General features: G+C 35.8%; 3 protein-coding genes across 4 annotated transcripts; 2 read left to right on the forward strand and 1 right to left on the reverse strand.

Moving 5' to 3' along the window:
• Positions 1-14,285: 14,285 nt before the first annotated feature.
• Positions 14,286-15,939, reverse strand: ch25h (cholesterol 25-hydroxylase). The gene has a single exon (XM_084135588.1). The coding sequence runs from the start codon at positions 15,429-15,431 to the stop codon at positions 14,676-14,678; it is 756 nt and encodes a 251-aa protein (XP_083991714.1). The 5' UTR covers positions 15,432-15,939; the 3' UTR covers positions 14,286-14,675.
• A 720-nt stretch (positions 15,940-16,659) lies between these two features.
• ifit9 (interferon-induced protein with tetratricopeptide repeats 9) lies at positions 16,660-20,175 on the forward strand. 2 transcript variants are annotated; one of them, XM_084134550.1, is made up of 3 exons: positions 16,685-16,751; positions 17,317-18,716; positions 19,649-20,175. In XM_084134550.1, exons 1-2 carry the CDS (start codon positions 16,747-16,749, stop codon positions 18,713-18,715), a joined length of 1,404 nt encoding a protein of 467 aa, XP_083990676.1. In that variant the 5' UTR covers positions 16,685-16,746; the 3' UTR covers position 18,716; positions 19,649-20,175. The 2 variants fall into 2 exon arrangements, with proteins under 2 accessions (XP_083990675.1, XP_083990676.1); XM_084134549.1 differs by having other exon boundaries at positions 16,660-16,751; positions 17,317-20,175.
• A 463-nt stretch (positions 20,176-20,638) lies between these two features.
• Positions 20,639-22,886, forward strand: ifit10 (interferon-induced protein with tetratricopeptide repeats 10). Its single transcript, XM_084135716.1, has 2 exons — positions 20,639-20,792; positions 21,163-22,886. Exons 1-2 carry the CDS (start codon positions 20,662-20,664, stop codon positions 22,595-22,597), a joined length of 1,566 nt encoding a protein of 521 aa, XP_083991842.1. The 5' UTR covers positions 20,639-20,661; the 3' UTR covers positions 22,598-22,886.
• Positions 22,887-24,400: the final 1,514 nt, after the last annotated feature.

Consider the following 24,400-nt stretch of genomic DNA (forward strand, 5'->3'; position numbering starts at 1 on the left):
TGTACTCAGTTATTGTAATTGTTATAATAAGTACATAGTATGTACATGCAGAATTTACAATGGATTGTAAAATAACATGCTACTGAAAACTGTCTCTATTCTTTTGCCAGTACAACGAAAGTCAATTGAGTCCCGTGTTGTTTTGGACCTCTTTTACTTTGATTGTATGGACAAAAACATTTGAAACATTCTTCTAAATATCTTCTTTTTATGTTTCGCAGAATAACAAATATGACACAGATTTGAAACAACATGGGTGTGAGTAAATAATGACCACTTTTTTGTTTTTGGATGAGCTGAGCTTGATATTGACAGAGCCTATTATCAGTAGCAGCATGTAGAAGAGTTTGCTACTGGGCGGTGGATAAAACCTCTGCTCATTTGGAATGTGCTTTGACCGAAAATGGCAAAGCAGCTGTGCTCTTAATGGAGTCCAGCCTGCGTCTTATTGGACACCTAGCATCAACAAGCATCTACTCACAAGCAGCTCTGGAATGCCTTATGACAGTAGCATGCAATGCTGTGCATTATCACTGTTCCTCAATCTCACAATCCTCAATGTGCTATTTCGTGATTAGAAACTCCCCATTGATGATTCAACTCTTTAAAACTTGAAAGTGCGTGAGAGATGAAAATAGAGACTAAAAGGGAAGGATGCTGAGACAGAGGGAGTTTTTTTTCCCCATATGTCTATGCATTGCAAGCAATAAATTCAGTTAGCTTACAAAATGGCAAAATGCCTGCCTACCGGTTTCCTGTCTCCTAATATTTTTTTTTAACCAAAGTTCAAATACTCATAACCTGTCAAATACTCATGTCCACTCGCTGCATCCATTCCTGTTTTGCCCCCTTGTGGCTATTATTTTAAGCAGAAATCAATAGTGTTGACAGTGAGGATACTCAAGCAACTTCTTAATGATGGAATAAAGAAATATAGAAAAAAACACATACATGTAAGTGCACCTATCATTTTGACGACATTCCATAGGCGTAATGGTTTTTATACTGTACAAATTGTATATTCTATTCCCCTACACTAACTCTATCACAGAAAACTTTCTGCGTTTTTACATTTTTAATAAAACATTGTTAAGTATGTTTTTAAGCCTTTTTAATTACGAGGACTCATAAAGTTTATGTTGTAATAACAGTGTAATACCCATGTCAGCATACAGATTTGTGTCCTCATAAATCATATAAACAAGCATACACACACACACACACACACACACACACATAATTTGAACGTTGGGTTTCCATAATGATGTTTTTACTGACAAAATGTATATTATATCCCCTAACCCTATACCCCTAAACAAAACACTCCCCAAAAACTCTCTGCATTCATATATTCATATTCAATATAATTTATAAGCTGTTTTCCTGGCAAAAAATCTCCCCCCTACAAGGTCAAAAAAAAAAATGTTTTTTAAGTATGGCGGGGCATGTTGTCATGTAGGCTACAATGGAACAGCCGCACAGCCCAATAAGTAATTAATAAATTGTATAAATTTACAACATACATTTATAACATTTAAAATGTGACATCTTGCACTAGTCAGACATTGAAATAAACACATAATTTTAACACCATAAAATAATGTTAATAGACTTGTGTCTATTGGTGATATTTAAGTTTTTAGTAGACTCAATGCCTGAATTGCCAAGTTACTGATATATAGCATCTAGCTCCGGTCTCTCCAACAAAATTAACCAATTATTTAACCTAACATATTCATAAATCAGTAATAGCGCACTTAATGTTTTTTTCTAGTGCAGATGTTCGTTTGACTTGTTTAACTTGACATCATATGTTGTTTCCGCGTATTTCATCACGATGTGAATTATGAAAAAGAAACCTTGAATAGAAAGCGGACACGTCATGGACTTTCCCCTCGAGGTGGTTGAACATGATGAAAGGCGTTTTACTTTCCACAGTTTCGCTTTGTCACGTGGATCAACAGACTGCAGATAAACCAAAGCCTCTCAAGGGGCGCTGCATTCACCCTTCATTGTGATGGGACTGTGTGGATTTCCAGATTTTCGTAGGCCTATCTGAGATATTTTCTCTACACAATTATATTTTTAAAAAGTTAACATTAATTCATTAATGAATTAATGTTAACTTTTTAAAAAATATAATTGTAAATATGTGCACAATTTGATTGTAGTTGTTTTTGAGAAAAGTGTGAAAATCTGATAATCATAATGAAATGTGGTTAATCCACAACTTTACTTGCAGTCTTTTTTTTCCATTCCAAATCTTATTTTTTTTTTTTATTTTTTTTTTTTTTATGTTTTAAACATTTGTAAATATTACAAATTTGTAATTTTTAATAATCATTTGACCTAGATGATCTGTGGTCTACACAAGCAGGAAACTCATGAATGTGGTTGTGACATGTGACATGTTTCAAGACACCACAAACTACCCGTGAAAAATATGCCAGAGAAAAATGTTTTACATCACACACTCATTGAATACACAAATACATAAACAGAAACAATTTATTTTGTTTCAGGGCACACATCATGTTACTCTGACTATTCTCTTTAAACTTAAATAAAAATAAACTTCGCACCTATTATCGCACTCATCAGAAGGAAAATATTAGAGACGGAAGACATTAGTGTATTCACCTATTATGTGGTCATTATGTAGGCTACATCTGCTTGATTTCCCCTCTGTTTCTGCCTTACATTGCGGTTCCCTTCATGTGGAAAAAAGACTTGAAGGGTATTTCAAATGTATTTAAATTTAGACCATTAAGATATTGCCAAAATATTGTCCAGTGGCACATTATTTGATTATGTATAGGCAAACCACATGCCACCGTTTCAATTGTAGACTAATGCTAATCCATACATTCAAACAAATAGAGAAATGCAAAAATGAATTAAACAAGATTTCAGGAGATTTTGTGTCCAAAAATAAGGCCACATGCAGAGTATCAGACTGTTATGATAATCTTTGATCCGTTGCTTTATCTCAGAAATGAATGTTGTTGTTGATCACTTTTGTTATTTTTGCTGGAACTCTCTTTCCTGTGAACTGTCATCTCCATTGCCAAACAGGCCTCAACATTAGATTTCTCAATAGCACTATACTTCGACTAATAACACAAGTAATGTGAGTTCCAGTAAATCACACCAGAAGGCCATGAACTGAGTAGGCAGTGCGAATCATGATATGTGTGATAAGCTTTATGTCTCCTATTGGCATCTGAATGCAAGTCTCAAGAAGAACAAGTTTGTACAAGGAAGCTTTGATTCATATTGATATTATTTACACTCCATCAACCATTCAACTTTAAGCATGTCTCTTTCTGTCTCTTTTTTATTATATGTATTGTAGCACATTTCTAAAACTCAGATTCAATGCATGATAACTTCTGTGAATGAATATGTCTTTTAGAAAGCAATTATCTTTAGCAGTGTTCTGAATGCCAAACAGCTTTCATCCCAAAGTCAGTTGGTGTTCATTTGTGAAGATTAGTTTAGTGACCGAGATGTTTAGGCGTCATAAACTTTTGTTGCTCACAGAGCTTATTTTCAGCATTAATCCAAAAGTCAATGGAAAAATCCTATTGGCTCTTCGTCAAGGGAATTAAGGTGATACAAATGATACGTTTACACAACAACAATGTACTAAAAACAGAAAAAAATGTTTGTTGCATATTTTGCTTACAGTCGACACCATTATCAAAACGATCCCTGTCCAAACGGATCCGTGAAAATGACTAAAAACGCTGTATTATGCTGCCAGGCCAGTAGTTGGCGATGTCACTTTGTAAAGAAACACTATGTGCCCGAACACGTAATGCGCAAGACATCACTGTTTTCAAAAATTCTAGTTTTTGTAGTTTACACGGAGACAAACAAAGGTATCGTTTTCTAAAAATTGCACTTTGAAACCCGTTTTTAAAAGTTTGCATTTTCAGGCCCCCTGAAAATGGTGTCGTGTAAATGGCCCTTTAAGTCAGTTTGGGTCGTTTGACACAGATGTACATGAGTAATACAAGGTGTGTTGTGTGATAACATAAAACAATACGGGGAAACCAGTAATAATTATAAATAAATTAATGAGCAAATTAGGTTTTATAGTGACACAAGATGTATATAAATTCAATATAACCAGGTTGACAGTCAGAGTGAATGATGGAGAGAGTATGGGTTGGAGTGGGTTGTTGGTTCGCAGACATTGGTTATTACATATCTTGTATGGAAATTTGTAGTCTAATAAACTATTGGAAAGTTTGATTCATTCATTTAATCAGTTAAAAGAATCATAAAAGATTCAGACTCGATGTGTTGAAGTCTTCATAGTGTTCTAGTTCAGTTTGCTACTCCCACACTAATTAATCCCCTTATTGTGTTTGTCACATAAGTGATGGAATATTTGTACTGGTAATTAAGAAACATGACAAATAAGTTGTTTTTTTAGAGGATTGATGGCTTTCACAACGATGTATGTGATCTCATAAGGCCACAACAGGTTAAGTTTTTCTGCAGTTAAAGGTTAAAGGTTGCAAAAGGTTGACAAAAAAAAAAGCTTTAAATGGAAGTATTTGGCCTGGGTGATGTTACATGAACCCTATCACACCCTACATTCATATTTTGTACTAAAATAAAAGCCTCTTTAAGCAGACTGCTGACTGACTGCTGCTTTCACATGCCTGTCTTAATTTTCTATCACAGTATTTTATCTGAAGGTTTATTGCAGAATTATTTTTGTTGGACCACACATGTCAATCTCATTAATTTGTAGAGAAAAAATCCCCCACAGCTGCAAAATGGTTTCAATCATTTTAACAAGCCTTGCACTGTGAAAAGTTACACTAGCATTTTGCATAAACTGCTTAGAATAGTCTTATAAGATAGTAATATATATATTTTTCCTTCAAGACGAATGTGGGAAGGTACAATTTTTCTATTTCTCTATTTATTAATATTCTTTGTAAGTCCGTTACATGAACAGGTGGATTGGTCAAATTTGTATCAGAAAAGTAAGACCGATTAGCCCTAACTAATTTATAGTTAGTCAGACTAGTTCTTAGAGTTCAGTCTTAATTAAGGAGTTATGTTAATGCAATTGGCCCCAGGGTATTACAGACTATTCCAATGACTAACAGGGGCCTGAGGGTCCAGGGTGGTAAAGAGGGCCATATCAACAATGACAAAAATGTCGGATAAGGCCATTGGACAATGAACACCAGGGGCCCAGATGGAAAATTGGCCCCAGGGCCCTTTCATGTCATGATCCAACCCTGAAATGATGTTTGGTCATGGAGTGAGTTCATAGTAAGCATCACACTTCAGTCAGGGGCATTTTCTCTGAGGAGGCAAGGGAGGCAGTGCCTCCTCAAAAAATTGGATGAGACAATGATCCATATTACAAAAATAAAACCATGCAAATGTGTACAAAATGTATAAAATGTGTATAAATCACTTGTTTTTCTAAGGCAATACTGTCCAACAGCAACACCAGCAAGTGAAGTTACAGCAGGAGGCGCGTCACTCTTGCCTCCCCTGAGCCCATTGAGTTTTAACAGACCCCCTAAAGCGTGCAGTGGATTTGGTGGGGCGTAAATAATTGACAATGAATGGGGGAAAGTCACATGAGTGGAGGCAATGCCTCCATTGCGCTATATGATTGGATATGATTGTTTTATGACTGAACATGATTGGTTAGTGCGATCATATCCAATCATAAAAATTCCCTCTCTCGTTATTATACGCGATTTACGAATCGGTCTGAATTAACAAAATTACGGCATTAATGGGATGACTAATTAAAAAGTAAGTAAAAAGCTCACTCATATCACCGCTTTATGTCACATCAAAATCAAACTGATGACTGTGGGGGTTTTTATTAAGCAATTGGGGAAATTAAAGGTCCGTGTCTCTTATCTCCATGTCTGTGACCAGTGTTTACCAAGCTTGATGACTGATGAAAATAAGTTGACTATTAAAAAGAACAGCTGAACATCAGTTCACAATATATATATATATATATATAGGCCTAGGTTAAATTTTTATTGCCTTTAGTTATTATTTTGGAATGAATGTAAAAAATGCTTAAAGAAAAACTAACTTCATGTGATTTATACTTGATTTGATCCTTGAAATACTTGAAATATAACATTAATTACATAGTTAATATATAAACTAAATATTGTATTTGGTTTCTCTCTTTTTTTGATGTAATGTTTATTTAACCAGTTTTACCGGTTTACTTGGACATTCATTTTTCATGTCATATATAAAAAAAATTTTATACCTGTAAATTTATATATATATACATTTTAAAAAGCTTTGAGGACTTTGCCTCCTCATTTCAGAACACCACTGCACAGCACTGACTTCACAGTGATTATTCTCTGTGAAAGTAAAAATAGCTGGTCCTAGTGCTGACAACACTCAATATATGTCAGTTAAGGAGTGTTTCAGAATTTTGGTTTAGTGTTGTATTTTAATTAAACTGGGTGTAATATCTTGTTGTTTTCAAGTCACCCACGCTATTTATAGATTCCACTGGGGTTAAAAGCTCAAGGCTGTTCCACCTCACTCTCATTGTTTTCCACTTGTGGCTTGCCAGTCATTAGGTTCCCCTTTGAATTTCCTTCTTTACTCAACTTGTCATTTCCTTCTGTTTTATGAGTTCCTAAAGAAAAGTGTTTATTTTTGATGGCATTTTACTGACTGCAGAAGGCATTTACCTCAGGAGTGCATTAGATCCACACTTATATTAAAAGGTAAAGTAATTTATTTGAGGTTTAAAAACGTTCCCTTATTCCAGTTTAATAAAATGCAGAGACAAACTATAAGTAGGCTTCCAGGTTGACTAAGCGCAAACTCTGCTTCTGTGGCATGATCAAACAGTCCTTATTTTTCAATGATTTGAAAATCCGACAGTGGACACGGTCCAAAGCATGACCCACTTAACCTGCCATTAGTGCATGCCTTTATCTGCCCATGTGCTACACTGATCTGCAGCCTCAGTGTTTCACCTGTATAACTGCTTGCTATTTTTATTTTTCACTATTGTAGGTAGGTCCTATTAGTAGCCAGTGCTGGGTAGATTAGCCTACTTACAAATTGTAGTCGGTTACTAATTCCAAATTACATGACAGAAATTGTAGTTAGTAACGTAATCCAATAGGCTATTAGACATTTAAGATAATATAATCTGACTACTTTTTGATTACTTTTAGATTACTTTTTGACCTAATTTATCACCCAATTTATTTTTTGACCTAGTTTATCACATTGATCCAAGTAGGATAATCTTGTACCATATTGATATAAAAATACAAAGAGAAAGACAATTCCATTCGTTAACAACATGAAGTGCATTATTACATTACTTCAGGGCATCCCAAACTGGAGTTCGTGATGGAGCAGGTGTTCATAAGTTGAATTAAAAAAGCTATCAGTTAAAGCATAAAAAAAAAAAAAAAAAATTTAAATAAAATACTTAAAGATGAAATTTTTTTATTTGTTTACCTGCGCATTTCATGTGACCATTAACTGACATCAGAGAACCATGAACTTCATTTTTATTATTATTAACTTATTATTGACCTAACTTATTAACTTAGAATTGCAGGGGGTACTTCAAGTAAATGTATTAGGTTAAAGATTTAAATAATGATTAATGTGTTTGTGAAATAAAAATTTCTGTAAACCCAGTGATCAAGTGCTGTTTGGGTCTCATGACCAGTGGCTGGTCTGTGTGTACAGTTCCAAGCCTAAAAAAGCAATATGCTTTTCTTTTTTTTTTCTTTTCTTTTTTTTTAGAGATGTCATTGGGAATTATTTTGATTAAAGATTATGAGGGCACATGATTAAACATGGAACAGAAGGAAACAGACAGGTAAATAAGTATATTAACAAGGTCTTTATTGATCAGAGGCACGGAGTGGGACAGCAATTGAGACTGGTGAGTATGGTAGAGAATCAGAGTTGATTGAAGAACTTAGCTGAGTGTTAATTTTGGTTACTTGATTGTAGATTGTCAAAGAGGATGCGGCAGGCGGCAGGCAGATGACGGATCATAGAAGATGGAGTTCGGTAAAGGAATCCTTGAGGCAATTATACACAGGTAGTAGCAGAGGTATCAGTAGGTATCATCTGTAAGTGTACGTAAGAACAAGACCAGACAAGGAAGTGAAGGGGAAGTGCCTCTTTATAGTGTGTGCTGTTGATGATGTGCAGGTGCAATGAATCATAATTCCAGGGAAAGTGAACGAGTGGGTGGAGCGTGCTGATCTGGTGACTCTGTGACAATAGCCTTATCTTCTTTTTAGACTGGCACTGTATTAAGCAATTTCATGAAAAGTGTTTCTAGTTACTGCGTGTAAAATGTAAATGCCTAAAACATTACAAATAATCCTTTAATAATCTAAGATAAAGACAGCAATTACAGCGAAAGCGGCATACAAATCTCTCTCCAAATCCTTATGAGAGACTTATTTCTCATTCCAAACATCCAATCAAAATTTATGGGAAATTACGGTGTGTTCAAGTCATGTCGGAAAGATCGTATTTACTGTACGAGTTAAACGCACACGAATGCCAAAGTCATAAATAACTAGTTGGAATCTCTGGATTTTCTTTGAGCCCTGAGTTTATGGATGGGGGCTTGTCAGTGAGAAACATGGCGGAATACCACAATAGGCCTACTCATAGGTAGCAGTGACAGTCTCAGGCTTTTTTATTTACAACAAAATAAGATAATTGCCTGCACAAAATATAGTAATATTGTAATATAACAATAGGCATATGTGGCGTACCGATAAAGTTTACAGTGGCTTCATAAATTAATTAAAAACAAAAAAGCAAAACACATCTGATGCAAATTTGCAAACCTAAGCTGTGCTGCCAAGTTCTTTTTAGAGCGAAGAGGCTTTCTCCTGGCATCCCTTCCAAATAAGCCACACTTGTTCAGTCTTTTTCTAATTGTACTATCATGAACTTTAACATTTAACATGTCAACTGAGACCTGTAGAGTCTGAGGTGTAGTTCTTGTTTTTTTTTTGTGTGCAGTTTCTCTTAGCAGTACACGGTCTGAACTAGGGGGTGAATTTGCTGGGATGTCCACTCCTGGGAAGATTGGCAACTGTCTTGAATGTTTTCCACTTGTGAATAATCTCCTTCTCTGTAGAATGACGGACTTCAGATTGTTTGGAAATGGCCTTATAACCCTTCCCAGATTGATGAGCAGCAAAAATTGCTTCTCTAAGATCATTGCTGATGTCCTTCCTCGCATTGTGTTAACACACCTGAAACTGCCAAAACTTCTGCTTTTATAGAGGTGATCACACTTGAAGATGATCAATTAATCAAGAGCATTTGATTAGCAGCACCTGACTGTTACTTACCCTGCTAATTCCTGTGGAAGCAGTAAGGGTGCACTTAGTTTTTCTTACATGGCTTCTCCATTTTGGCCCAATTTTTGTTTAATGAAATAAATAATGAGACTGTGTAATATGGCATGTGTTGTTGTTCATCTGGGTTGTATTTACCTAATTTTAAGACCAAAGAACCAGATGATTTTTTATAATGTCCTGATACGTAAAACCACAGAATTCAAAAAGGGTGTACTTTCTTTTTCACATGACTGTAGTGAGACTATGGAGCACCTCAGTTTTATTTAGAAGCCCAAACTGCAAAAACATGCAATTTTGTGCAGTTGCTGTTTTTTATACGGTCAAAAGGTAAGATGAAATTCTGATGTAATACATCAGTAATGACATCTTTATAACAGTGTAACAAACTATGTACTTGCATAAAAAGTATAGAAAAATCAGCTCTGCATGTCCCAATAAATATCTTATTTAGATTCTTAGTTGTATGATCAATGCTCCAATCAATGATCAAAACATCCAGTATAATGCAATGTAATATAATGCAATACAATAATGATTGCGAGATATAGAAATAAACATTCCTTAAAATGTGTTGTTTCATATTGTATACTTACAGTTTGTATAATTTACAGCTATGACGCATGTATGATGATGATGGCTTCCTGGGAAACTCTAATCCTTCACAATGAACAGCTGGTGTATGGAGTTCATTAAAGATTTGGCATGGCCTACATCTTTTTAGTAGGCCTAGACGTCACTAAAGAATTGTGTTGTGACAGTGCTCACTAAGCATGAAAAATGCACAAAGTGGGCTCTGATATTTGTGTGAATATCTTCAGTATGGAATATGGATCAGGCTGCCATTCTCCGGGTTCATCTGTTGTGCAATTTGAACACTACTTTATCCATTGCATCTGCATGTGCTTGTCCCAGGAATGCTGTCTGTTTTGATATGGCTCAAAGCATCCTTTTACAATACTCATACATTTTAAAAGGGTCAAATGTTTCTTAACAAAGTTTTCAGTGAAAGTGTTTTTCATTACACAGAATTGGAATAATTTGACAATTAAACATGTTTAAACATTTTACAGTTGATACCTCCGTCAATCAGTCCACAAAATTACATTTTTTTTAAATGAATAAACTGCCTGTAGAAACTTGATTTGCTTTTCCTGATATGCTGCCAAATGAGAGCAAGTGAAATGTTCTCAGGCATGGAAATTTGTAAAATAAAAATAAAAAAGGGTGCTGGAGCACTTTCAATTACAATGAAGACTTTTGGCAGACGTTTGTACAGAAGCATGATGATTCACCTTGCTCACGTCACAACTCATTTCACAATAAGGACCTGGCTGACAGTCAGACGACATGTGGTGATAATTGTCTCCGCACAGAACTTGAACATACCCTGGAGCGAATGCGGCCATTTTTTACTTGAATGTGCAAGACTTCTGGTTTCAGCCACTTCTAGTTATTTTAGCTGTACGAATCAGCCCGGTATGTTGCTGGTTAACTGGTATTGGTTTTTGGCTGATAAATCAGATATTTTGCACATTCTCAGGAAATGAGCTGAATAAAACACGGCTGTCTACTTTATAGCCCATAAATGCCTGAGGCAAGTTGGTCCTGATTCTGGAAACCCCCTTACGCAAGGACATTACACATGCCGATTGATTATTGTCTGAGCACAAATACCTTATTTCTGTTAAAAAAATTACCCTCACTGCACAATCTGAAAACCGCTGTTTTATGTCTGTCTTCATTTTCCTCGAGTATTTAATGTAGAAAACTTTTGGTTTTTCATCAGATCAAACCACAGTTTAGTAGGAGTTTGGCTGAGAACCAGTGTTTTCCCCTGTGGTCTTTAAGTTATGTTTCCTGCCCACAACAAAACCCCAATACTCAAGAATTCTGCTCTGACATTTTCTGCAAGTCACATAACCAGATACAGGGGAATCTTTACCCATTACCCATCAACGATCCCTATCTTAAAGTGGAAAATGTGAGAGATGTTTGCTCTTTCAGCATCACTGTACACATTAGATAAAGGGTCACTAACCTTTATCAAGCCAAAGACCTCTTAGATGGAACAGTTTAAACCTTACCTATAATAACATACGGATATCATATTCATGTATTTACAAACTCTGTCAGGATGCATGCACTGTCATTAATTAAAATAAAATATTTACATTTTTGGCAGGGACACGAGACATTTAGCTGAATTTTAGCTTCTTATCTATGCTTTAACATTAGCTTGGGTTGAATCTAATATTGCCTGACGAATCTTGGTTAACATTAACATCGCTTATACATGTATAGGAAACACAACGCAATTGTAATCAAAGTATGTGTTTGGCTATGTCTAAATGTCAAAATCCCCAAAAGATTTAGAATGCATTTCTTTGTGTCCACAGCTTGGAACACACACACACACAAAAATCGAGTAGGAGCCAGATCTCCTTTTACAGAACTCTGTCTGTCTGTACTTGCACAGGAAGTTGCACAATGTGTCATTTTGATTCAGCATCCCCTAAGGCAAGATCAAAGTCCAACACTTTGTTCTCTAAGTATTATGCAAGTTTCATGATAAATAAGGATGTGTGTTTTGTGCTCAGAGGAAACTGAATTTTTAGCGTACTCTCATTTTTTTGCGGTTTCTTCTTGTTGTCTTTCCTCTTTCACTTTTATCATCTTTTGGACACTTTGAATAAGAATAGCTGTCCGTTTCTGCCTGAATTTTGAAATGTGTCATGTTATGTAGCAGACTCAGTGACTGTTGGTGCTAGAAGCATCAAACTTTGCACAAGCATTTGGCATATTAATTTTACAGTTTCACATTTTCTGATAAGTCATCAGAACTGATTTTATCTTTTTTTTTCATAAAGCTCGGGGTTTTGTCTTCTAAAAAGGATGTGCGACCTCACGTCGGAGTACCCCATACGTCTGAAAACCACACACCTGGGTCTATACAGATATCAGACAAGACATAGGGCCAGTTATCTCTTTCCTTTTCCTTTTTAATTTTTTTTATTGAGTAGGCCTATTCATAATTTTTTACACTACACTTATAAAATACTATTTCAAACCATGTATTCTATTGTACGTTTTAATTTTTAATGTTGTTGTGTATTGAAAACAATTAGCGATAAACTACACTTTAAGTGCTTTTAAATGAAAAAGAATGTATACCTTTTCAAAATTATTTATTAGCTATGTTATGTTTATTAGCACTTAATTATGTGTCTGTATCATATTATAGAAGGCAATACATTTACAATAAAATATTGTTGATATTGTTGAAGTAAAAAATATGAAACCCCCTCATTCATGGGGAAAGGGGCATTCTGAGAAATTCTGTGCATGACACATCACATTTATTTAGAAGAATAATACAAAAAAAAAGCCTTTGTTTCTTATTCTTTATCATTTATGTTTATCAGGGTGTTTTCTGTTTTATTATGTTATTCAATAAATGTTGATTTCCTTTTATGTGTGTTTCAGCAATGGTGCTTTATCTTTGTGTTGGTAACCCCATGCTCTGTCTGTTATTATTGGCCACCAATGCTGGAAAAGCTAATCTGATGAACTTTAGTCCTTCCATTATGTTATTAATAGAACATTTTACAGCTAAAACAGATTTTAATAGTTCAAATATGTAAGCATATAACATTAAATCATTGAATGACATATACAGGTCCACCAAAATTCTATCTAATAATGCTTGTATTTCTATTTTTGTATGATAAATAAAAATGTTCACGTGCATTGAGATCTGTTTCAGGTTACTGAAATCAAGAGTTTACAGTGATGATTATCTTGACAGGTGTACATGCTGTATAAACCTGCTATTTCCTCTGAAATTCTTGGTGAGTGATAAACTTTAAAGCATTCAAAGTCTTCTTCCCATACACAAAACGCTTTCTAAGGAGTGTACAAGGTAGCCAATTAGTTAAAGGGTATTTCACAGGCCGCTAGAAGAATAGGGCAGAAAAGCATGTATGAAGATGAACAGGTTCCACAAGGCTGATTGGAAATTCTGCTGATAAAAAAATGTGACTGCTTAATGCTTATATACATGCCAAAAAAAAGAAAAGAAAAAAGTGTGAGAACATTCAAGTGGTGCTGTTTACATGGAAAACAGATGGATTAGAAGTGAGTAAAAAATAATAGTCTATATTCAATGGCCCAGATAAAGTAATTGAACACTTTAACCTTAAAGCCTATGTGTGTAAAGGTATCCAAATACTGTTTGGGGACATCCATTTATTATCCTATCAAATACTAAATATTAACTCCATCTACCTAATAATCAAAGACAAAACAATGCTTGGAAGTCAAGTGTATGACGGGAATTCTGGAAGTTATGGGAATTCTCATTTAACTTGGGAAATTCTCCATTGTCTTTTTCAGGATGTAGCCTACTTTCACCGTCTAGGGATATGAGCGGGATCTGGAATTAAAGTGAGGAAAATTATGACTCAGTCACTGATGTTTATCATTTCAGAAAGTTTCATTTTAGTCTTTTAAGTTATGCATCTTTGCGTCACTGGGAATTTTTTTTTTGGCAAAATTAAAATGTATGGAATCTGATCAAATATTTCTTTTTTTTTATGTCTGGTGATAGAAACAATTCCAGTGCCACAATTTCTAGGACTATGAAGTTAACTTAATTGTAGCATTTTTGAAGTTAACTATTAACTTAATTGAAGTTATTAATACTTCTTTTATTTATTTTCGTTATTTTAGCTAACTTCTTTTTATTCTCTATTATTCTCTATTTATTCTCTAACGTCTCTTCCCTTTATTATCTATATTTTCACTTTATTCAGACTTTACTCATAGAACTGCGCTATAAACATTTTTATTAAAGTATTCTTACTGTGCAAAATGAAAGTAAACACAAACACTGTATTTATAGTATTTACTTCATAGTTTTATTTCTGTTAGTTTCGTAAAATCTGTTCTTCATGATCCACACATATTTCATGTTCCAAAACATTTAGTATCAAAACAGGCTTTTAAAAAAATAATAAAAATAAATAAAAAGCAGGTTGAGGTTAACAAATGTGCTTCATATAGTCCTTACACATAGCTTTTTCATATCTCTTATAATTTTTCTTACAGTCACACTTAAATACAGATGCTCAATAAATAGACAGTTTCATTAATTTAACACATAAACTATAATGCAACTTTTATAACAGTTTTAGAGTCAAAGGTATTCATTCATAGAATGATAATGCACTTTTTACAAAAAAGACAAATGAAATCAGTTCATGTAGCTTGTTCCAGTTATTCAGTTCATTCAGAGTGCAGTGTCCCAAAGAGCTTGTCCCAGTGAGTGAAGTATGGAGCGTAGTTGGACTTGAACCTCTGATGGTGGACATCATGGTGTGGAGCTCCTCCATACAGTCCAAAAGGCACCAGTCTGTGTGTCGCCCATGGCAGGTCATAGCCACAGTGGTCCTCAACTGACAACCACATGTTCAGCATATGGAAAAGCATCTCTGTCATAGGATGAACCCCCAGTAACATGGGATTCACTGCAGCGAAGAAACCCAAAGACAGAGTCTCCCAAGCTCCTGAGTATTCAGTGGCAAGGGCGAAGGTGGACGTGTATTTGTGATGCACCTTGTGGAAAGTGCGGTAGAGCCAGGGTACTTTGTGATGCAGAAGATGCCATACAAAGTACTGGAAGTCAAAGAGAAGCAGGCAGGCAGCGAGGTCCCAGACGACTCGCAGGACCCCAGGTGCCATCGCTGGGTAGCTGACGGGTCTCCAGTACCAGTTCAGGACGCTCAGCGGGAAGATGTACACAGCATGGTTGTAGAGGGAGAGCGCGAGGCAGCTCCAAATCATAGTCCAAGACACGTTGGTTTTCTGTTGAATCTTGTATCTCCTTATCAGTGCTACCCTAGGAGACAGGGCATCCAGAATGACAAAAGGCAGGCAGAAGCTCATGTAGACTGTAAAAGAGAAGAGCACAGGGAAATATGGAGACCTTAGCATAGCCTCGTACTGCATAATGCAGCCCCAGATGTTCTGTAGTTCAAACATTTTAATTTCTTTGGCAGTTCTGTGTCTGAATGGCAGCACATGGCTTCTGTGGAGCTTATATGTAGTAAGACCCGCCCCTTTACTCTACGCTCTCTGCCCTAAATGGTTCTTCCTGTTGGAATTTCCAGGAAATTTTGTGGTAGTCTAGTGTGTGTGTGAAGATCTAAGAGAAGTTATCTGCTTAGCTCATATATTAATCAGATAGGTAATGATAAACCATAATTTATAAATATAAAAATCCTGAAATGCTGTAGAGACTGAAAACTACTTTTTTTTTTATACAAAAAAAATTGGTTTAGCCTACTACAACAATTGTATAATTGAAAACGAGGATGGAAAGACAGTGTATTTAAATCACAGTGCAGACATAATAGCGAAACAAACACAAAGAGTAGGCTAAGTTAAAATTCAGAACCTGTAAACGAACTTACGATTAGTCAATGGCACAGCTGCAGTTATTCTGTTTAGAAAGCAGCTCAAGGAGTAAATATCGCCCAGTCCCACTTCATATTCATATTCAACACTTTGGTACTGTAAACCTGGCAAAATATTCATTAATCCTACGAAAATATGAATTTAAAATGTCCGTGCGTCACCTTAACGTTTATAGAGTAGCCTACCTAGAGGAATATGAGACAGTGGGACAGTTATTTCAGTTTTACCATGTAACACCGCTGCCTGCTGTTTATAACAGGCTACTGCAGATGCTGAAACGATTCAAGATTTTTGCTACGTCAGTTGGAGTTGTCACACACGACAGTGTGCTTGTGAAAAAAAAGTGTAATGGAAAGACAGACAGACAAATACTATAGGCTAGTTAGCTAAAACTACACAGCACATTAAAAATATAGCCCACTAAATGCGAGAATGTAATTTATTAAATTGAGTTACTTATGATAAAATTACACATAGGCCTAGGCTATTGCATTACTGGGAAAATTTTGCAGTGTATAGGCCTAATATAAAAAATAAAAATGTATGATATCCAAGTGATTTTAGATTTCTATTTTAGATTTATCTAGGCTATTTAAACAGTGTTTAGAATCCTACTTTACCTAGGCTACTTCACAATTCATTCATTCATTCATTCATTCAACAAGATAACCGACAACCGGACAATAAATTAACAATATAGGCTACCGTCATTACGGGTTAATGACATAAAAAAAATCAAAAGTGATTTACAACAACACATCTTCTTTTACAGCGTATCACGAAAGCGAAACTTATCTCTCTCTTTTTTTGCTTTCGTTTTCGTGAAGTCGACATTTTTCAGAAGGCTAGCAGTTTCAACAGAAAAGAACACCCTCGTGAAATGAGGTAGGAGAAGCACCCATTGCAACATTTATAAACTAAACGTGTAGTTAAAATGTATCCTATTGCATTTGCATAATGCTGTCTAAAACACGCCTACGAAAGACTGAATAGCAGAATGTCAACATATAGCCTATTTCTATGTTCTTCGATTAATATAGGCCTATATATCGTAGTTATTATATCGGTAACACTTTGCAATAGCCTAATGTTCATTAGTTAACATTAGTTAATGTTTTTGTAATTTGTTACAGTATTAATCTTTGTTAATGTTATTTAATAAAAAAACAGCTGTTCATTGTTTGTTCATGTTAGTTCACAGTGCATTAACTAATGTTAACAAATACAACCTTTGATTTTAATAACATATTAGTAAATGTTAAAGTTAATATTTACTATGATTAATGCTAAAGAAGTATTGTTCTTAGTTCATGTTAACTAAGGTAGTTAACTAATGTTAACTAATGAACCTTATTGTAAAGTGTTACCATTACATCTTTAGCATATCTAAAACCTAACAAATTCCTCAGTTATGAAGAGATTGTTTATTTCTTTTTTTCCATGTCTCCAGCAACGAAAACATGGAAGCAAAGCTCAGGCAGCTGGAGTGTCTTTTTACATGGGGTGTAGAAAAATCAGACATAAGGGATTTGAACAGCTTACCAGACAAACTCCATGACAGGGTCAAATTTTTTCCACAAAAGTACCATGCCACGTATTTCAACCTTCTGGCTTTTATTAGCCACTTGGAGGGTAAAACCGAGACTGCGCTGGACTACCTTCAGAAGGCTGAATTGGCATTAAAGGAAGACAAGCAAAAGGAATCTGAGTTCCTGGTGACATTCTCCAGCTTTGCATGGGTGCACTATCACTTACAGAGGCTAAATGATGCAGACGATTACTTGAACAAAGTTAAAAGTATCTGCAAGGACATAACGGGTTCATCAGATTACTCCTGCAGCTTGCCCGTAGTACATGGTGAGAAAGCGTGGAGCTTTCTGAGACTTGGAGGAACATTCTATGAGCAAGCAAAAGAGAGTTTCTCTAAGGCTCTTGAGGCAGAACCAGACAACATTTTGTTTAATGTGGGCTACGCAATAGTGCTTTACAGGATAAACGGCATAAACAAAGCAGAAGACACTGGAACAGTCACCCAACAGCTTAGAAAAGCTCTCAGCCTGGATCCCACAAACACTGAGATCATGGTACTTTTGGCTCTGAAACTCCAGAGGTCAAGAAGACAGGAAGCCCAGAACCTTATAAAAGCGGCCCTCCGGATGTCTCCTGGTGTTCCACAAGTAACCAGATACGTTGCCAAATACTTCAGGGCCGAGGGATCCATTGAAGAGTCACTGTCTGTCCTCAAGATGGCAGTAGAGCTAGCTCCAAACTCTTCCTTTCTGCACCATCAAATTGGCCTTTGCCATAAACAACAGCTTATTCAGATGTCTGAGGAGAGGAGGGCCGGGAGGCACATTCCTGAGGCTCAAAAAGCCTCTAAGGTGGCTGAATGTATCCATCACTTCTCAAAGGCTGTCGAGCTGAAGCCTAGCAATATTTATGGCAAAGTGAATTTAGCAACGGCATATGGTGAGAACCGGCAACTTGGAAAGGCAGAGAAGATCTTTAGCAGCCTGCTAGATGACAAAGCTCTCAGTGAGTCTGATAAGCAGCACTGCCACACATGCTATGGTTCGTTCTTGCTTTACAAGAAAAAGAATGAAGACAAAGCAGTCGGTCAGTTCAAAGCAGCATATATGATTCCAGCCAACACCTATGAAAGGAAACAAGCTGGCAAGAAGCTCAGACTGATCGCAGAGAGGAATCTCAAGGCCAAGAAGAAAGTCAGAGAAGCATCTGAGATTTTGGCCTTCATATCTTCTGAAGACAAGCAGGAGACGCAAGCAAAGGAGTATTTGCCCACCAGCAACACTACTCATAATGAGGAGCTGTCAAAAAACTTGTGCTAAGGCACTGAAATCTTAACCAATTTCTTGCTTGTCCATATATTTGTCAAAAAAACGTATATAAGGCTATTAAAATATAAGGCTACTAATATTTACTTATTCATTTACATTTATTTATCAGATGCTTTTTTATCAAAAGCAACAAATGAGGAACATTGCACACTATTCATAAGAGCTAACAATATTTGCAGGACACAATGTCATAAGCTAGAACAGTACAAAATAGCAGAAATAAAATTTAAAAAAGTAAAAAATAAAACATTACTTAGTCTTACTAACCTGACTAACTCTACTAACACTAACCAATCTCAGATCAGCACTGCTTCTCACTCAAACATCAAACATCAAAATAAACCAAATTATAAAACCAATCTAAAAATACATATCTGGAACATTGGGATCAGGAAACTAAAACACAAAGTAAATTACAATTGCCGAAATGCACGGAACGTTCTTAAGAACTTCCGCAATTATATAAGCTAGCTTGAAAACTTCTGGTGAAATGTCCTGAGGGAGCTTTAACAGCATCAATAATGTAATACTTAGTTTATAATCAGAATAAAGTCACTTTAATATTCAGGCCTAGCATTACTAGCATGAATAGTCAGGCCTAGCGTTACTGTGGAAGCAGAGCAGGGCTGAGAGACACGTTGCTGTTTTTATTACACATATATAAGTCAGCCTCTGCCGCTCCTTTTGCTTTGTTTTTTATGCATATTTTATGATCAAAGTTACGATTAAATAATATTTTTTTTATCAAATTACCTTTATGATTGAACTAGAACTTTGTTACAGTGAAATGCACTCTAAAAAAATCCGTAAAAATAGGACACAATGTACTGTATTAATTTATCAGAATATTCCGTTTTTTTGTTTTTTTGTGGTGTTTTACCTGTATTTTTTTTAATTTTGCACTTTAATTACGTTGTGTTTTAGGGATAACTACGGAGATACTTCTGCATGTGACACAATCTGAGGTGTACAGGGTGAACAAGGCTGGGGAGAGTGATGCAGTGCTGTTTTACTTGGTCAAAACAATCTAAAATATGTTTGAGTGTGGTGAAAGTTGTTATAACGTGACTCATGTGCATTAGCTTTGTGGCTGGTATGAGACACTTGTTGCACTTTGCAGTAAGCTAGATCGATATTAGAATATCATATTAAAAAAAGCTGCATGGCTTGTGTTGCTAAATGGAATGCAATTCATTGTAAAAATATATTGTATGGTGGAGAAAACTCTGTATTACTGTTACTACAAATAAAGCTCTTTCTGATTATGCTATGTTAGCCACTTGACAAAATAGTGTTGTCTCTAAAGCATGGTACAAACATGTTACTTGCGGTAAATCAAGCGATTTAAACAATATAACTTCCGCGTTGAACTACAACAATGAATTGTTTTTTGTCTATAAAAGTATCCATAGTTGCTAACCTGTCTAATAAAATGCATAACATATAAAGCATCTTTGTTGTTTCCATGGTTTCTATGAAAAATCAAGGGTATAGCATGGATATGACATCATTGATAGGCGATCATTGATAGACACGGGCCGTTACACTGGTTAAACTAGCTAATTTCTCTGGATTTAAACATTGTAGAAAACATTTGGGATAATGTAAGTACAAAAGTCAACAAAATATATAACATTGTTTTAGTGTTTTTTGGATATTTTAATCCAAAAATATTTTGCCTTTAACAGATATCAGAAAGTAACAAATAAAAGATACAGTATCTATATATATATATATATATATATATATATCTGTTACTTTCTGATATCTGTTAAGCCTCATATCTAAAGCTGAACATGACAGTAAATGAGAGAATTAGATATGTAGAAAAAGCATGACACCAGATACCAGATGACTGAGAATGGTTTAGACCATCCTTTATTTAACTAGCAAATATCACACATCGCCTGAGGCAGCCTTTAGCTCTCTCTTTCCAAATGTATTCAGCCAAGGTTTCAGTTTCTATTCTGAGTTTGACCCTCCCATTTCTTGGAGAAGACAATAAAGCCTGCCCGCACTATCCTCATCAGACTTCTGAAACATTTATCGCAGAGACGTCGATGTTGAGGTAAATATGCCTACAATTACAAAGGTTTTGCAGTTGGTCAGCACAAAAGTTATTTATTTAGGATACGTATTGTTGCATTATTTTCCTGTTATCACTGTAAAGATGCTATGAAACAATATTGTAAAAAGCGCTATACAATGTACTTTTTAGGGGCAAGAAAACTTTTGAAAATATTTTGGTGAAAAGAAATATATTTAAATAAAAAATATATTAATAAAAATAGCCAAAATACATGAGGAAATACAGGTAACTACAAATAATATACTTTAAAATCGATATTAGATCTCTATCTATATCTATTTTTGGAAAGTTTTGCATATTTTGAATATCTTTCCATATGGGAATTTACTTATCTTTTTCGTTTTTTCAGTATGGAACCTGAGAGAACTTTGAGAACAAAACTTCACCAGCTGGAATGTCACTTCACCTGGGCTCTGATAAAAGATGATTTAGATCTAAAGGATGTTCTCAATAGACTGCAGGAACAGATTAAAATGGAGCTTGGCAAGAAAGAAAGACTTGCCCGAACTTACAGTGCTTTGGCATATGTCCAATTCCTTCTGGGGTTCCACGAGGAGGCACATAACAACCTCATGACATCCGTGGAGCTCCACATAGAATGCCAAAGGGATGAATTTCACAAGACTCTGATTGTAACTTATGGAAATCTTGCCTGGTTAAACTACCACATGAAGAACTACACAGAGTGTGAAAGTTACCTGAAAAAACTTCAGAAGATAAACGAAACATTTTCAGAAGAGGCTTCACCTGTTCCAGAGGTGCTTGGTGAGAAGGGATGGACTTTTCTTAAATTCTCACAGAAATATTACAACAGAGCCAAAGAATGTTTCAGGAAGGCTTTAGAATTGGAACCAGATGAAGGCGAGTGGAACACTGGTTATGCCATTGCTCTGTATCGCACCGAATTTGGGAATATGGAGTACACTGCAGAGGATTCACCAACAATCAAGCAACTGAGACGGGCCATTGACAAGAATCCAGATGACGACGTCATCAAGGTCCTCTTAAGCTTGCGACTGATTGTTTACAAGAAGAACAAAGAAGCTGAAAGCTGGGTAGAAAAGGCTTTAGAAAGATCTCCAGATCACCCACATGTAAACCGATATGTTGGGAAATTCTTCAGGAATCAAGGGTCTACGGACAGATCGATCACTCTGTTGAAGCGAGCGCTTGAACACTCACCCAATTCAAGTTTCATACATCATCAGTTGGCTCTCTGCTATAAGCAGAAGAAAATCCAACTTCAGCAGGAACAAAGTCACCATGCCAAGGGTTCAAGAATTCAACAGATTCGTAATCAATGCATCTACCATTTAGAAAAGGCTACCAGCCTGACGACCTCCTTCATTTCTGCAATGAGCGACCTAGCGCTGCTGTACGGAGAGAACCACGACATGCCTCGGGCTGAGGAGCTGTTTCAGGTCACTTTCAAAACAGCTGAAGAGAAAAACGATAATTTACATGTGGTTAATTTTTATTATGCTGAATTCCAGCTACATTGCCATAAATTTGAGCCATTAGCTATCAAACACTACATGAAATGTCTGAAGATGAGCCCAAATTCATTCGAAGGGAAGAGAAGCGGCAAAAATTTGAAGTGGATCGCTGAGAAACGGATTCAGAGAAAATCGCAGGAAGGGGAGGCTTATGGGATACTAGGGTTCCTTCATAAAGAAAAAGGAGAGACACGTCAAGCCATTGAGTGCTATGAGAAAGCTCTGAGTTATGAAGACAAAGATGAGTTCCTCAGTAACCTTTGTGCACTCAGGCTGTCCTTACAGTAAAGTCATTACAAATGATATGATTACACAATTATGCAATATGCATTTGTGTGTGCTTCATGAAATGGCACTTTATGACTATTTATGACTGTATAAAGGAGATTAAGAAAAATATTGTCAGAATATATATAATATAATGTATCTTTATGTTTTAAGATTTGACTAACATAGGCCTAACATAGTTGTAAAATATTAAACATTATGTCATTGGCTACTTTTAACTGTCATACTTTATTCAAAAGGCACTTTAAACTAAGAGTTTGAAAGTTGAAATAAAATAAAATTCTTAATGTATACAATGCTTGTTTGTTTGTCTGTTTTTTATTTATTGTCCATACAGATCAAAACCTATGCTGCAGTTAGAGTTAAATAGTTTCCTTTCAAATCCCTAAGATAGTGTAACGTAATGATTGCATTTCAATGTGGCATGCATGTTCTTCCATACATCAGAACACCTTGGAGCAAACAAGTAAAAAAATCATTAATTTAATGTTATTACGTGCATGCCATCCATAAAAGAAAACATAAATCAGGAGCTGGTAAAAAACATTTGCTTGCAAAAAGCTACCTTTAAAACTACCATCCAGAGACCTCGATCAATACAATCCAAATGACAGCCTCACCCACGGATATTCAAACACATCCTAAATATTTAATATTAACTGAGCGTAACACAGTGCTGTGTTTGATTACATTTTGAGGTGTAGATTGAGTGGATCATATTTCATTCTGCCACAAATTCTACATTGTAAACTCAAGTGTTGCTTTTTAATTGTGGCACAATTTCTTCAGGTCCTTAATGAAAAAGCAATGCCATAAGTATATTGCATTTAACATTGTTCTTTCTAACAATATTTACATGTTTTATCACTGGCAAGTAGGCAAGTTGTATAGCTCTGCTTCCTCAAATGTACAAAAAAATGAATTTAAAATTATTTGTTAGCATTCAAAAACTGAATTATGATTAGTAGTAGTTTGATTCCACTGTGATTATTTAACTGGCATGCCCACCACTCAGGAAGTCTCAAAGAAAAGACCTAAATCGACATATGGACTCATTTCTATTGCTCACTTGAGTTGCTAAATATAGCTGACATATCCTTTTGATTCAGTTTATGTTAACAGGTGTTATAGCCTACCTAATTCTGTGACCCAACCGAATTCTGTGACCTTAAGCGCTGTAGTGACGAAAGGGTTAAGGCCCAGATATAGGCTACTCACGGCAAAGTTCTTTTTAGTTCTTTGCTTTGGGGTAAAAAGAAGTTTGAAATAGCGAGCATCATGACGCCGCCTAGGCTGCTGAGAGCAGCGTTTAGATGAATATGTTCTGCATGCTTTCCTTTAAAAAAAAAAAAAGCACAAAAAGCACAAAAATGTGAGATAACAGTAGTGAAGACTGATCATTAGTGATGTGGATGTTTCCACGAGCTCTGCGCATTCAACATTCTAGTCACGTCACTTTATACAATAGATTGTTTAAAAGCAAGTATATAGGCCTTAGCCTGACTACGTCAGACTTCCTACTTCCGCTCAATTTCATTTCGCTTCTGTACTCAGCATAGACAGTATAAGAAGTGGACAGAGCCATCTCATTGGATCTCAATTGAGACAAGTGAAGCCCATTTTTAGCGATTTCTTAGCACTTCCTTTCCTGACGCGCAGACTCAAACCGAGCAAAGCGTTACACGGACCACGTGAGCAACCCGTCTGTCTTCTAGTAGCTGTGCCAAGAGAAATCTGAATCATTCCCTTCCGAATCTTGCAGAGACGGAGAGTGTGAGTAGGAGCTGTACATGAGCTTGGAGC

This window comes from Abramis brama (genome assembly GCF_963993115.1).
Source record: "Abramis brama genome assembly, chromosome: 14".
NCBI lineage: Eukaryota > Metazoa > Chordata > Actinopteri > Cypriniformes > Leuciscidae > Abramis > Abramis brama.

Coding starts and splice junctions, on each gene's coding strand:
- ch25h (XM_084135588.1), bottom strand. CDS start 15,431: ATGTTTGAACTACAGAACATCTGGGGCTGCATTATGCAGTACGAGGCT.
- ifit10 (XM_084135716.1), top strand. CDS start 20,662: ATGTATTCAGCCAAGGTTTCAGTTTCTATTCTGAGTTTGACCCTCCCA. Junction 20,793..21,162: donor GCAGAGACGTCGATGTTGAG/GTAAATATGCCT, acceptor TCGTTTTTTCAG/TATGGAACCTGAGAGAACTT.